This window comes from Acanthopagrus latus, chromosome 11, assembly GCF_904848185.1.
Source record: "Acanthopagrus latus isolate v.2019 chromosome 11, fAcaLat1.1, whole genome shotgun sequence".
NCBI classification, from domain to species: Eukaryota; Metazoa; Chordata; class Actinopteri; order Spariformes; family Sparidae; genus Acanthopagrus; species Acanthopagrus latus.
In genome coordinates this window covers 19,914,668-19,930,485 of record NC_051049.1, presented here as the reverse complement: position 1 = coordinate 19,930,485, position 15,818 = coordinate 19,914,668, and the positions used below count along the sequence as shown (strand labels likewise).

Below are 15,818 nucleotides of genomic sequence, written 5' to 3'. Positions count from 1 at the left end.
TACTTTTTCTTCTTTTCTCTTTTCTCCCATTTTGTATTTAACCTGAAATCACTTTTCATAATTTGTTTAAATGGAGTTTTAATTGAATTTAATGGGAAGTAAATTTACATTGGTGTAAAGTTACTCTGTACATTGATTTAAGTAGTGCACTTAAGTTCAGTTTTGAGTTACATGTACTGTTTCTGAGTATTTCTATTTTCACAACTTTAAACTGATTTATATTTTATATATTTATATATACAACAGCTTACATTTTACAACCTTATTTAGTTAATAGTTATTTTGCAGATTCATATGATTAATGCAAAGTATTAACTGATCAAACATGATGTATTATCATAGATTAAGACATAGCTGATTTCTGAGTCTCATTCTCACATATCAAAACTGCTCCAGCACGTCTTACAGATGCTTGATCAGATTGGGATCTCCTGAGTTTGTGGGCCCGGTCAACACCGTGGGCACTTTATTGCCCTTGAGCTGTTCCTGAGCAGTGTTTGCAGTGTGTCGGGGCACACTGTCTTGCTCGAGGGCCACTGCCATCGGGTAGTGTTGTTGTGATCAGGGGCTGTACTTGGTCCGCAACAGTGCTTGGATTGGTAGTGCGTGTCAAGTGGCATTCACATGAATGCCAGCACCCAAAGTTTCCTGTCAGATCATCCTTTGTGATGAGATGATCGATGTCATTTACGTCACCGTCAGTGGTTTTAATGTTGTGGCTGATCGCTGTATTATATCCATTCACTTTTGTCCTCTTAAGGTGAAAGTCCCACCAACTGATGGTACAACAGCAACTGTCATTTTCCAAACTTCAGAAGAGTCAAAGATTAAATCTTTGAGGAAGAATAAGACGGTTGGAGGTGTGAGGAAAATGTTTTCTAAGTTTGACTGTCACAACCACAACAGTTTTTCTTAGAAAGGAAGAAGGGATTCATAAGAAGAAAAAAAGGGGAAATAACGTCAATATTAAAGAACAAGAGTTAATTTGTTTTGTTTACAAGGCAGCATAAAATCACAGGAATAGAAACACAATACAACAAAACAAGACAATTATAGCCAGTAAAAGTGCTGTACTATTCATGGAATAAAGAATAAAAGTAAAGCGTGTATCATGAAATTGAGGGAAAATGCAACATGGTGAAAAAAGATATGACTCAATTGCTGAGCTCTTCAAGACAATAATGTTGCGAGGAGCCGGATGAAGAATCTCCGGAGCGCTCTCGTCGCCTCCTCGTCAATGCTGGCAAGGAGCTGGGGACAGCAAAGAGGACCATGGAGGAGTACTTGAACAGAGTGGTCAACATTAGAAAAGAAAGTAAGAATAGAACAGCTGTGCTCTTTCTTGCGTTCTTGTTAATGCTGCTGATCGAGGCAGAGATGGGGAACATCCTTCAGACTGTTATGAATGAGTGTGTGAACACCAGTGACTCAGAACTGAACAGCATCTCTGTCTTCCAACGTTTCTACCTTAACCCTGAAGTAAGACCTCTCTGTGGCTAAAAGAAAATGAGTGAGAGATAAAGAAGCGATTACAAATGCTGCCGCTGCTTCAGAACCACGGACAGCGCGATGGAGTTATCAATACAGGGCAGTTACTTAATACAGCCACAGAGTCTCACTCGCACAAACATCAGTCAGATAAAGAATCACTGAACCAGGCAGACTAGACTAACGTATTGAACTAAACGACCCATCAGCCCCTGCATGCTCTCTCTCTCTCTCTCTCTCTCTCTCTCTCTCTCTCTCTCTCTCTCTCTCTCTCTCTCTCTCTCTCTCTCTCTCTCTCTCTGCAACGAGAGGATGGCAGGTTAAAAAAGTGGGGAGGGGTGCATGCAAATCCGTCACTCCTCCTCCTCTTCACTGCTCCTCTTGCGCATGTGAAGAGAAGTAACCACTTAGAAATGAAAGAGCAAGTGATTCGGTGTGAAACTTGTAGAAATGGGAAATGGGAAAAGAATGAGGATGTAAGATGAGGAGCAGTCGCGAGAGAATGGTCGGCGGCCTCCCAGGACCACGAGGGCTTTATTACCATCAACATGGGCACCGAGTCAGTACTTGGTGAAGCGTCAAATGTGTATTAAACCACTGCTGAAAATAGTTCCAGATGAATACAGTATAGTGTGTGTTCCCTCAAACAAGCGAAAGACAAAAAGTTGCTTGCCACGGGCGTAAGTGAAAAGAACGTTAATATCCTAATATGCTCAAAATAGAGACAACAAAGAGGGTTAAAATACTTCTGCCACAAGGGTGCCCTGCGACTTCCTCTTCTGATTCTGCTCCGATCCTGAGCCATTTACAGACGGGAGGAGAGCTCAGAGATTACCTTGTAACTTTGGGATTAAGAAGTGTATCTTTCTTCACTCCTGTTTATCAGCCTGACATCCGTTTTCAGGTGTTGGTGCTGCAGGGGAAATGTACTTTACTCCGTGCTCACTAACATGAGCTTAAAGCTAATGTCCAGTGAAGTCATCATGCTGTTTGGGGCCGATACCTGAATAAATGATCATATGTGATATGACTCAGGCACAGATGTTCACAGAGGTAATGTTTGAACGTTTCAATCCTGTAAAGTTTAGTCTTGTTTGCCATTTTTCCTATCCAGGAAGTAGCAATGGGTGACTAATGAAATGCCTTAACTTGAGTAAACTCCTGTGGGTTTGAACATTGCTGGAAACATTTAGGATGATTTAAGTAAACAACTCAACAAAATATGGTATATAGCAATTTATTCAATCTTTTTTAGACATTCAAATGTAGGATTCCTATGAAATATGTCTTCAAAATGTCCTCACCAAATTAAAAACAGTCCAAGCTAAAGTTCAACTGCCTGATATGATGGTGGACATAGAAACACAAGGCAGGCGTAGGTTTCTGTGCTGTTACTGTAGTTTCCACAGTCAGTTATTTTTGAATGTCAGCCTGACAGAACAAAGACAGTTGTAGGGAAACTGACTTTAAAAAGAAAGAAAGAAAGAAAAGAAAAGAAATCAACAAAATGACTTCAAAGAAGCCACTTTCAGAATAGCTGTTGTGTCTGCATGCAGTGTGTCGACGCAGCCTCCCCCCACCCCTGACACTCTGTGGTTTACTGCAGCTCATTTAACCTGAGAGACACGAAACTTCTGTGACATTTCTGAGAAAAGACAAGTGAGTTACATGAAGGCAGGTCGAATACATGGACTCTCACACGCTAAAGGATGATCTTTCGAGACTTTCCACTAAACCTCATGGAAACTTTGAAATGCCGGCGTTCACTACATCAATATGTCGTTGTGTTTATGTTCCTCGTGACTCTCGGCACAGGTAAATACAAATTAAACTCCTTCACTTTTTCTCTTCTAACTTAACTTAGGTGATCTTATGACTAGTGACATTACCACTAACCTTGATCTGATTGTAACACTACACTGTGAAGAATATTAAAGGTGATTCTAGAGAAAAACAGATCATTGATCATTTCCAGGTCGCTGTGGGTTGACGGGCCTGCCTGGCCACCAAGCTGCTGTCGCTATTTGACAACCTGTAACATATTGTGCCGTCAATCAGACATGTGAAAGTGAGAATTCTTTTACAGTAAAAGTAAAAAAGCCACAGCATGTTGGTTAGCTTATCAGCATCATGTGGTTTCCACCAACAGATGGCTATCGCGCCGAGTGGCTCTGTGTACCCTTGAAGTGCCTCAACAGTTTTGTCTAGACTGATATTTTACACGTTGGCCTTGTTATCTCCGTTTTGAGCTTGAGTCAAGGTTCAGTGCCTGGACTGATAGACTAAACCTCCAATGTGATTCACAGTGGAGCTAAGATGACACGAGAAAATACAAAAAACAAAACAAAACAAAAAAGACATTATCCAGAGGTCACTTCGACAGTAGATCAACAATAAACAAAAGATAGGGGCTGAAGTTTTTTATTTCTGGAACAACTCAGTAAAACTCATGTTAAAAGTGATACATTTTTGTATATTGAAATGTGTTTCCTGTAAGGATCAACATGCGAGGCTCCTTCCAGTCCTCAGTGCTTCAGAAGAAGCTCTGCTGAGATCATGTACGTGTGTGAATGGACGATGAATACGACTGAGAGTGATGTCTCATATGACCTTCACATTGAGTGAGTACTGTTCAGTATTTGATCTGCAGAATTTCATGGATTAATACAATATTTAATGTTGATTTTCTTCTCTTTACTATTTTGTGAATGTGTATTGCTGTAACAGATACGAGGCACAAGGGATACTATCAGCCCTATTAGGCTCTGTCCGCACGTACGCAAGTATTCCTTAAAACATTTTCTTTTTGACTTTGACCTTTCACACGAACACAAGTGGTAGGGGTGTGAAGATTCACTGATATGAACCGGAAATCGCTTTTTTAAGATTCAAGATACGAGCCATTGATATAAATGTACCATGAATTACCCAATTCTAAAGCTAATAGTTGGTCGACTGACACTTAGCTGCTAATTTGTTTAAGGTCAAAGTTCAGAGCGAGACTCCCTCGTTACTTTAATGAGAGTTAAGTAAGCGCGCCACCTCAGTTGCTTTTGGATCCATGCTTGTGAGGAATAAACAAAAACAACATGTCCGACAATACTGACATGGTTCACAGTGCACCGTCAAGGCGAGACGTCTGGATTTTGAAAGAAAGAAGGAAAACTGGTTGTTTGCGGGGTCTCTAGAACAGTGAGGAAGTTCACATTTAGCACTCACCTGGAGAGACGCCATAATGAAACTTATGCAAATTATATTGATATACTTTATAAAAGTACTGTCACTTTTATAGAAATAGCATATTTTATTAATAATGGGAAATTAATTACTATATGAAACTAATGGCTCTTAGATAGCATCGTATCACATCAAGTATAAAAAATGTATTGCCCCTGACTTGTATCTGAGCCCCTGTATCTAGATATGTACGAGATGCACATCCCTAATAAATGGCCTGAAAATGGACCTTTTGGACATAAGATATTCAAAACCTCCGTTATCAGTTTTTACACCTGAAGGGGAAGAAACAGGGATTTTTGGAATTGATTGGAGTATCTGAGTTAGGGCGCTGTGGGACTGCAGAGCTGAGGGGGGAACTTTGGTTGTCTATAACCAAAGTGAGTGCTGGGTCGGCATCGAGAGCCGAACCGAGATCATCACAAGTGATCGGAAAAAGGAGAGTGAGATGTGCAGGTGTTTCGGAGTGCTGCAAGCGTTTCGTAACACTGGAGGCGTTGTGCAACACTGGACTGTCGAGGTGAAGAGGAAGCTGAGTTTTCTCCGCAGGGCGGCCGGGCTCAGCCTTAAAGCTAGGGGTGAAGAGGTCAGACATCCGCAGGGAGCTTGGATTTTGAGGTTTTATTCCTGGTGGAGATGCCGGAGAGACCCAGAACTTGTCGGAGAGATTATGTGTCACAACTGAGGGACGGATTGTACAGTAGCAGGATGGATGTTGTATGGTCTACGCTTTAGAGACAGACAACTTGACATTGAAATACAGTCATGGGAAAGAGACAAAAAAAACAGCTGTCAAATGTCTTTTTTGAAAGTAGCATTATCCAGGAGGATTCTGTGAGTGGCCGTCACGTTTCACTGCCTCGTCATTTCTGTCCTTGTTTTCAGAAAAAAAAAAGCCTCGTTATCAGCACTGGTTCCCGTAACATATAGAAAAGCAACTAAAATGAAATGAATAAGTAAACAGTAAGTAAAAGTAAAACTAGTCCATGTATTTTTTGCAACTAAGCAACAAACCGCGTATTATACAATCTGCTTCCTGTGTACTCTGGCACATGCATACCAGGTGCAGACGCTTATCTAGACAGACATCCTCTGTGTTTTAAAACCCCGTTCATAAGAATACTCATGTACGTGTGGACTAGCCCTTAATGTGCAAATATAGAGATTGCCTCTGAAATGAACCCCTCTACCAGGCTGTGGTCTGCCACCGGGACAGTCATTACAAACTCATGTTGTTTGTCCCAAACATTGTTCAGACCCACATGACTTCATTCTCATTTCTAGAAGAGAACCCAACCAGTCATGTGTCTAAAATGACACATAAAATATCTGGAACCTTTGCAGTCTTAAACATCTGTCAGACAGATCCTCCTTAAACATCTGTCAGACAGATGTTTAAGGAGGAGCTGGAACCGCTGTCTCCATGATGAGATGGTCTCAGTTTCTGCTGCCTTTACTTCGCTCATAGCTCTTTGTTTTCATCCGTAGGGAAGTTCAGCATCGAGGCATTAAGAAGACCACATGTTCGATGATCGGGGATACTCTTATCAGAAAGCGTCCAGTTGAGATTTGGGTGGCAGCTCACGTCGGGAACTCCAGCTGCACGTCACCCAGGAGGTCTGTGGAACTCCAGCACATAGGTACCGGATGCTCCTCTCATTTCACTCAACAACATGTGAGATTAAAACACGCCACCGTCCTTCCTGAGCAACAAGTTAGCTGAGCACAAATTGACAGCTGGATCAGTTTTGTAGATATAAAGCATATACATAAAATAATTTGCATTTTCTCAACAGTAAAGCATGACATACCACAAAATATCACTATGTCCTGGTTAAAAAACAACCTCAGCTTGAGCTGGTCAGCAGCGGAGGAGTATCCAGCTTTAGCCGAGGTTCGGTTCCGACGTCATGAGCACCCGACAGATTCCTGGGAGACAGTAAGGCAAATTTCTCTCTTAAACTTTTGCAGGTGTTTTTTTTTTCTTCACATTAAATGACATTTAAACCTTCATCACTCTTGCTGTTACAGAGAATGACAAATACCACACATGAGACCTCTAAATGTGAGTAGTGTCATGTTCCATATTTTTAGAATTTTTTTTTCAGTTCATTCAGCCTCGTTCTGCGTTCGCTGTATTCGTCCTTTTCTTCTTGGGCATCTATCTCTGAGTATTGCTGTACTGTATTTGTCATGTGGACATAGAAGTACCTGACCACTATATAGGGCTTATATCAAAAGACCAAGACCAGCAGTGTGTTAGTCCACGACGTATGACAATATTGCATTTGCTGAAGACTATTTGTTGCTGTGTCCTATAGGTGTTGCCATATTCCAGTCCATTCTCGCTCCCAACGCATCAAATACAGCAGCCTGATCAATGACCTCACACTTTTGACACTTTTGACTATTTGACGCTGTAGTTACCCCTCTATCATCACTTCCTGAAGCACCTCCCTAGTGGACTCCCAAGTGTAAAGACCGAGAAAAGACAGAATTGGGGGTGCTTGAGGTGGTTACAATTGACTTTCCCTCCAGAGACTGGGCTTCATGTCCCATCTTTTGACCGAGGGTGTGATTTGTTATGTAACGTGACCCAGTTGACACAAGTTATTTCTTACGAGTGACGGACGCAGGTCACTTACTTTAGGCTATGTGACGTGAGTTACAGCACTTTCCTAAATGTTGTTATTTTAACATATGTTTGAGCTTATCCTAAAGACTCAGTGCATCACTGTGGCTTTTGTCTTCTATATAGTTGGAAAACCCAATTATTGCAAGCCGTATAGCGAGAACTGACATGTCAGATTAATTTGTTGTCTTTTTTTCTTTTTCGTCTGAACAGACTCGGTCATTGTTGTGAATCTGTTGAAGTTAACACCTTACCAGGTCCAGATCAGACAGAGGTCCAGTCAGGTCCGGAATCCCCTGTGGAGCGACTGGTCTCCAGTTGTGACGGTTCCTGCAGGTGACACCACAGATTTCATTTTCTACTGGCACTTTGGACTTTAAAGCCATAGTTCTACTTGAATTGATCAAACCATCCGGCACACAAAAGTAAAGGCTGCTCTAGACATAATTTAAAAGTCTGATTGATTTACAAACCTGAATCATTTAGAGTCTCGTCAAATCCCCGCTGACTGATATATATAACTGATACGCTCGTCTGAAAACTGTTGCTTCAGGTATGAATAATAGGTTGAAATCACTGTTGCACACTGGACACCACAGCTCCAAACTCTAATATGAAACGTGACACCTGCCATTATTACTATTTCTGTGGTTTGGGTTTGGCAAAATGTGTACAGGTGCCTCTTTACAGGAGATTTACTGAAATGTTTAAGATCTTTCCCTCTCTAAATCACTTGTCCTTTGTGGTAAAAGTGATACACAGAGGCTCAAACTTTGAGATTTAAAATGTGTCTTCTCGCCAATATTTTGTTTTTTAACTGCAGAGCTGGAACAAATGCCTGAAGTCTCCATGGCGACGAGACTTTTAAACGGCACCCGAAAGGTGACTCTAACGTGGAAGGTAAGAAGATGCCAAAACATTCACACCTGGGGGTATAAAGGTGGCACTTATCACCGACACGCACTGACTTTGTCCCATATTGTATGATAATGTGCTGTGCTTCACACATATGGGACACAGATCAGACTCAGTGCACATTAAAAAAAAACAGTCATTACAATGACACATGAACTGCTGCCTTTATTGTGTTGTGATGTACAAGCCTGTGGAAGAATTGTTGTTCACTGCTGCTGGACTCTGGATTTCTTTGTGAAGGACTCAGCTCAGCATTTTCCTGGACAGTCCAAACTAGCCCTGTCACAATATATCAATATTGATGATTATCGTGATATTAACAGAAATTAATTGTTGATATCATGCTAATAATACACACAATGATATTGTGTAAATAAGTCGGCTCTTCTTTGATATTGCTTGATTAGTGACTGTTGGCGATGGTAACGCACTTTAGCGCTGCGAGCCACCTGACAAATGGAAAAATTCATCGAATGTGACTGGTCTTTTTGTACAGTTATGGTTACAGACTGTCTTTGGGCATCTTTGTCTGCATATCGGCAAAGATGCTAAACCCCACACTGTTCCTGTTGTGCTGGTCGACACCTTGCATGGCAGCCACTACCATCAGTGTACGAATGTATGTATGTATGAATAACTCGCTTTGGACACAAGCGTCTGCTAAATGCAGATGTCTCACCACCTCCCTACACATGTAGTGTGAGTGTAATCCAATTGCCAGAAGAAAGACATAGATATTATTTTTTGCAAATTTTCTCTAAATTTTGTGAATCCTATTGGCCACGACATGTGACAGCATTCGACCAAACGATGTGACTTCATGTGCGTTCTCGAGTGCCTCGTCTCTGTACATTAGTGTAGGAATGGAGCCCGCTAGCGTAACCCAGTGACCTGTTTCCAGCAAAACACGTAAGTTCCAAATAGAACATTTACATTTAAACTCAAAATCCTGGAGAGCATTTCTAAACCAGTCTATCATCTTAAACTGCAAATTCCGTATGTGCACAATAAAACGGACAAAGCTGTTCCATTAAATACAAAATAAACTACAAATTGCTATGTTACAAAAATGTAGTGTATGAAACAGAAATTATGACCTTTAACGTTCACTTTGTACCAGCAAACACACATTTTAGCTCAGGGTTTCCTTGTAGTTCTTGTGGGGATTTTTGTTGAACAGTCACTTGGCTGTAGGGGACAACGAGACTTTATACCTGAAAAGTTCAAAATAAGACACATAGGCCTATTCTCATGTAATGGTTTTAAACCGAACAATTTGTGTATTCATAGCGCAAAAACACCACTGATTCCTACAGATGAGTTTGAATAACATGCAACGTGTAAATGAGAATTTTGTGCTTAGAATCAAATACTTTTTTTATGAGAGAAATACAATTGTTCTAGAGGCAGCATGCATGCCTTTTGTTTCTTTCTTGTTTTTTTTTTTTTGTTTTCATTTTGCTGATCAATCTACTGTGCATCACCTCTGGGCTCTTTCTGCTCTTTAGCCGATGCCACATGCAGCAGCAGTCACTGGAGTGAGGTACAAAGTGATGGACACACAGTCATCTCAAAGATGTCCCTGTGCGGAAAAGGGACCCGCCATCAAATCGAGTGAACACCAAACTTATGTCTCGTACTCTGCGGTCAACATCTCTGTAATCGCCATGAACGCAGCAGGGTCTTCTCCTCCAGCAGTCATACAAGTCCCGGCCCAACCTGCTGCAGAGTTAAAAAGTATGTGAGTGTGTGTGTGTGTGTGTGTGTGTGTGTGTGTGTGTGTGTGTATGCGTGTGTGTGTGTGTGTGTGTCCATATCATGTGTACTAATCCTTAAGTAGGCTTTAAAGGCTGTTATTTCTTCTCCCCCCATTGCAGCTTGTAATGAAGCGTTGATGAGCAAAAAGATCAAAAAGAAAACTTGCCGCGAGTTTTATGAGCTTCAAGACGGAGATTCAAGGCCAGAAAATATTATCACGGTAACAGCAGACAAGAGGAGGAATATGAAGTGTAAGTTGAGTGTTGTGTTTTACCACACAACCTCATGTCCGCTCTACAGTGAGAAAAACTAGTCCCTGACCTAATTTTGCACCAGATTTATCTGATGGTTTTTAAGACAGGTGCAAAACATTATTTTCAGTATTACAAAGATGATAAAATAGGTCACAATGCAAAGCAAAAGTCTGGAGCGGAAAATCCACAGCTCTTCAGTAGTTTGCATCATTTACTCTGGTTCCTGTACCAGTATGACTATTTTCTGTGCGCTGCAAAACTACAAATCAGTTTGATCGTCTTTTCTGTTTCTCTTACAGACGTTCAGGAATTTGTCCGCTACCTTTACTATGAGCACAGATGTGAACGTGGGAAACCACGCACAGTTGAAATGTGCCTCTTTTATAAAAAACAGGGTGGTAAGTGTCTTTAAAGCGACATTACGCATGAAATAACAGCCTGAAATCATGTTGACGGTACAGTGTCTTGTGATAGGGCGAACAGTGTCTCAGCCACTCCTCTCACCCCCTTTCATTTTTCTTCTTCAGCTCCACGTATAAAACCTCAGAACTTCACTCATTCCAGTGAAACAGACAATTCTGTCGACCTGTCATGGAGAGCGATCCCCCCTGCGGACCAGCGGGGTTTCCTCACACACTACAGCCTCTGCAGCGTGAAAATTAGTTCACCGGAGGCGCGCAAAGGTGTGAGTTCACTACTGCAAGAAGACACGTTGGATTTAATGTGTAATTAAACATAACTGTAACGACAACTTTCTCTGATCTCATCTCGAATCAGAGTGCCTTAACATATCAGCCTCTGTGGTAAACTACCGTCTGGAAAACTTGACACCTGGAGCGCAATACAACATCAGCCTGGCCGGGGTGACACCAGCTGGAGAAGGACCGAATGCCCAAACAACTGTCAGCACGCTGCCGGAGAAGCCTGTGAATGGTATCAGACTTACAGAATCAGCTCGTAGCTCTGAAAACAAATCAACGCAGCAGTTTTTTTCCACATTTGGACGCTAACACATTTTTTCCTGTCTTCCTCCTGTCGTTGAAATTAGTGCTGTGGAGTCTCAGCTTGCTGTTTGTGTTCTTTTTCCTCTCCACGACGTGCACCTGTATCTTGAAGAGGTAGGTGTCACTACTGTTTTCAGCCAGCTGTTCATCCTGGGTGGCTCCCTTTTTTTTTTTTTAAGTTTCCCCTCTCTTCTTCTTTTACTCAGAATCAAAAACAAGATCTTCCCTCCTGTGCCAACACCTGTTATTCCAAATTTCACCCCTTATCAAGAGGAGAGCCAGGTAAGACGTCACCATTGACTCACAGCTGTAGAAGCAGTGTGGAGTTCTCGCTGTCTGAAACCTTCAGTCTCTGGGGAGATGTTTGGGGTTTCAACCTTCTCGCTTATGACTTGCTCTCTTTTCACACTGATTTACAGTATAATAGAGCACAACTTTATTGTCCACAGTGGTAGGAGTTTATTTCACTTATCCTCCAGCTTGTCAGTAAGTTACAGCATAAAACATCCCGGAGAATGTAAAACACTAAAGTTGGTCAAATGTAAAGCTTTCAGTGTAATAAAAAAAAACAAAAAAAACCCCTCTGGTTTCGCCTGATAAACAGCGAGGACGCGTCAGAGATAAATGTATTTTTGTGGGAGTTTGGTGGCATTTTAATTCACTCATCCTCTCCTACACTCCTGTCTTATGAAATAGATGTGCACATTATTTTTCATTTAGATGAAATAAAAAAAAAAAATCCACTACAATCTCAAGATTTCAGTCGTAGCTAGAAAAAAAAAAACGTGTAAAATTCAGTTAAAGCGTACCATTTCAGAGGGCGAATCTACGCACCTGTGCAGGATAAAAATGAACCAACGGTAGTAGTTTCAGAGACCGAGACGTATTTGAAAGATTTGACTCAGTTCGCTCTGGAGGATTAGCATATTTACACTGTTTTGTGCCATAAAGATCCAGTCTAGAGACAACAAGAGGTTCGGCAGCCTTGTTTTTATTTCAGATATTTGTGCAAACGTCTTCATCTTCACATCAGTCATACAGCAATTATTTATTCATGTCTGAATGATTCTAGCGGACCTCGAACAGCAGGGAGGTTATAGAAATGAAAGATGCGGATGGTTTTTCTTTTCTAGGGAAGTACATGAAATGGAGGAAAGTCCCCAGTGAATCTTCAGAAAGACGATGTAAGAAAACCGCAAACGTTTGGTTTAACCACAAAGCAGAACACAGCAGGGGCAGAGCTTAAAGATATTCTTAGAGATACATGGAGACTTCATATGTATTCATTCTGATGTGTTGATATAATCGCCAAAATCAATATTTACTTGCGAAGCCACTAAATAGAGAGTAAAGCATCAAATAAAGACATGTAAAGGTGGCACCAGAAATTTCTGATTTTCAGACATCACTCCAAAAAATGTTTTATAATGTGTTATTTGTTTAATTTAATTGTTTAACTAAGTAATTTTAGTAAATTTGATAAGTAATTTAATTATGTAAATGCCCTACTTAAGTGTTTCTCCCTTGATAGTCATCACCAGGTGATTAATAACACTGAATGTTGTGGAAATTCCATCAGTGTGAGCTGTCTTTAGAACCAGTTTGATTATTCAAAATATCCAGTCTATAAGGATAGTGATAAGGAAGCTAGAAAGCAGTTCAGAAACACTGTCTTGGCCCCTACACACCACAACATAGCCCCAGCTTGCACGGATGGAAGATTTAGGATGTGGGAGGATAGGGGGATTTCAATTATGGGGCACGTACTTGATAAAGGACTGATGCTTACATTTGAACATCTCTGCTTATGTGCACTGCATGTGAATGTGCATCCATCTTGAGGAATATTGACGCAAAATTGTTAATAGGCCTAGCCTGTTTTTGGGTGTCAAGGTTAGTTCCGAGCTCCAGGTCGTGCTTCTCGGTTTGCCCAGTCCTGACATTTACATTTATGTTCAGGGCATTTAGCAGAGGCTTTTGTCCAAAGCGACTTATAATAAGTTCATTTGTCACAAGAAAGAAACCACAACATATCACCGTTGATAGAGTAAGAATAAAGACTAGATACAATCTTCAAGCCCCCATCTGAGCATAGCAGCTGCTATTTATCAACTATCATGGGACTGAACCTTTCCTTATGTGTATGTGCATATATCTCTGTACATGGAGACTGTGATCATGTGGCCATTGTTGTTATCTGGAAGATTAACATTAGATAAGATATCTTGGGGGGGGAAAAAAACATTTCACTCATCCATTCAGTCTGATAACATCTGGGAAGTCTAGAATCTGGTTTAAACTTAACTAAACTTGACATTTGAAGTGGACACACTCAGTGAGAAAGCTCTGTGGAAGATCTGAAGCCCAGGATGTCAGACAACTTTTTCAGCTTCGTAGGAACAAACAGGGCACTGCCTCCGCTATCACACCAACGTGAAAACAATATAAGCCTCACGTTTCCATACGTTGCACCCAAAGGGGCTTAAATACCCCATCCGCGCCAAGTGGTGAAGCAAATGCACATCTCGACTTCGCACCCAGCTCAACTGGCTGAGGCTGAGCCACAACAGATGACAAGGATGTGGATGTGGTTCCTCAAAAGGACTACAAACAGAAAAACTGCTTTCTAAGTGTGTCACATCCTGCACTGCCCACGCTCAGCGCCAGCAGGCCATTCTGATTTTTTCACTGGTCTGCATTTATGTGTGAGTGACTTCCCTTTATAGATCAATTTCTGTTTTCAGTGGGTCGCATAATGAGGAATTGTCAGTGGCCTGAATTGGCGCCACCATCTTTGCTTCCGATATCTTGGTCCATTATACAGCTTTGGAAATGTCTAATTGTAGTTTTTTCCTTCTGTTTTTGTTCTATTTCGTCTGACCTCATTTGTTTTCAACTTCCTTCCCTCTGCTAATGTGACCTACAACAGGAGATGCCAGAGAGAAAGGAGGAGGTCCATGAGCTGACGCTGCTCCAGCTGCATCCAGAGGTAAAGTCTGTCCCCGAGGACGCAGAAGAGACCACCGTCCTCAGAGGAGACTGGGACGATGACACTGATGAGGACGTGGAGAGCGAGAGGGGGGATTCAAGTCTGTCGGGAGGAACCAGTGATGAGTGTTTAGGTCCCGGCTCTACAGACCAGGCACTGAGGAGATCCAAAGAGGGGGAGGCGACAGATCTGGAACAGCTGGATAACGAGATCGCCATGCTGATATACAGGAACGGCTTGGTCTTTGACGTGAAGACAGAATCGACTTGAAGTGGATTTGACCGCTGCACAGCACAGAACTGCACTAACAAATCAAGGGCTGACGTTATTTGTCAAGCGGCAACCATTGTGGCGGGAAAAGTGAAGCCAACATGGAGGCGCGGATGGCCACTCGAGGCTGGCTCCAGAATCGACTCAATACCCACAAGGCCACATGTTGAACAACTTTACACCCAATTTACTTGTTTCGGTGTCTTTGTTTACAGCCCGGTACAAAAACGATTATAGCTTCTACAGCTAATTTTCCTGTTCATGACAACAGTACCTTTATACAACCCAGAGACTACCTCCTTGTTTCATACAGTCTATGGTTCTAATATTTTTTTTTTCTTTTTAAACAATGTTTGCATTTGCGGTGCTTGATGAAAAGAAAATCTGCGAAATGATCTTGCGTGTTGAATTTTGCTGGTGACACTTTTACATACGGTTGTGAAAGCAGGAGGGTTAATCTCTCAGTCTTTGTCGATGCATGTTGTCAATAAACTGTATTAGCATCCGTCCCGCTTTGATCCAGACTGAAATATATCTCAACAACTGTTTAATGGATTGCCTTTGGTATCATAAGCGTCACAAATTCGCAGAGCTGTTGGTGTCGCTGTAGACACTTGGTCTTATTAACTGCTACATCTACATTAAACTCAATAAAACAGACAATAAAAATAACTACACTTAATACGTGCATGTTAACTGATAAACCATCAGTTTACTGTAAAGAGTCTTACTCTGGTCAGTGTAAAATGAAACCTCGAGATTGCAGAAACAGAAGAACCAGCCTGTGTGATGCCTGAGCAGCACAGCCTGAGCCTGTCGAGGGGTGAGCATGTGACAGGAAGTGGCCGCAAAAAAACAATGACCTTAAAAAAAGGTGACTCACGCAAGGTGAAACGCTGAATTAGTCATAACCAAAGAGATGTCTGTGGTGTTTCGAGCTTCATTGTTCAAACTGGAACTAAGGTGACGCTTTGTGCAAAAGTGGTGACTGACTTACGGCACTTTCAACCACACTGCACTTTAATTTCTCGGCAGAAGAAAAGGTATCTTTCCTGGTTCCTGTATTGTTTGGTTGTGGCCTGCACAAGGACAATGAAAACAGTGACAGCGTCACTCTACTGTCTTTGATAAAGTCTTACCTGTCACCACGTCGAGATTCAAATCATCTGTGCGACTGTTAGGATTTATACAGTTTCATTATGACCCACCAGAGTATTGCCTGTTCTGCTGATCACTTAGAATCTGGCCCTCTGACCCTGTTTTACTAAAAT

The 15,818-nt window shown here is 41.6% G+C and overlaps 1 protein-coding gene across 2 annotated transcripts; it reads left to right on the top strand.

The window, feature by feature from the left end:
- Positions 1 to 2,891: 2,891 nt before the first annotated feature.
- On the top strand, positions 2,892 to 15,055 carry il12rb1 (interleukin 12 receptor subunit beta 1). 2 transcript variants are annotated; one of them, XM_037114133.1, is made up of 16 exons: positions 2,892 to 3,303; positions 3,986 to 4,109; positions 4,216 to 4,263; positions 6,214 to 6,365; positions 6,522 to 6,664; positions 6,757 to 6,790; positions 7,571 to 7,693; positions 8,181 to 8,257; positions 9,781 to 10,009; positions 10,150 to 10,281; positions 10,584 to 10,682; positions 10,812 to 10,967; positions 11,062 to 11,217; positions 11,333 to 11,402; positions 11,495 to 11,570; positions 14,218 to 15,055. In XM_037114133.1, the coding sequence occupies exons 1-16, from the start codon at positions 3,198 to 3,200 to the stop codon at positions 14,545 to 14,547; spliced, it is 2,055 nt and encodes a 684-aa protein (XP_036970028.1). In that variant the 5' UTR covers positions 2,892 to 3,197; the 3' UTR covers positions 14,548 to 15,055. The 2 variants fall into 2 exon arrangements, with proteins under 2 accessions (XP_036970028.1, XP_036970029.1); XM_037114134.1 differs by lacking the exon at positions 4,216 to 4,263 and having other exon boundaries at positions 2,894 to 3,303.
- The last annotated feature ends 763 nt before the right edge of the window (positions 15,056 to 15,818 follow it).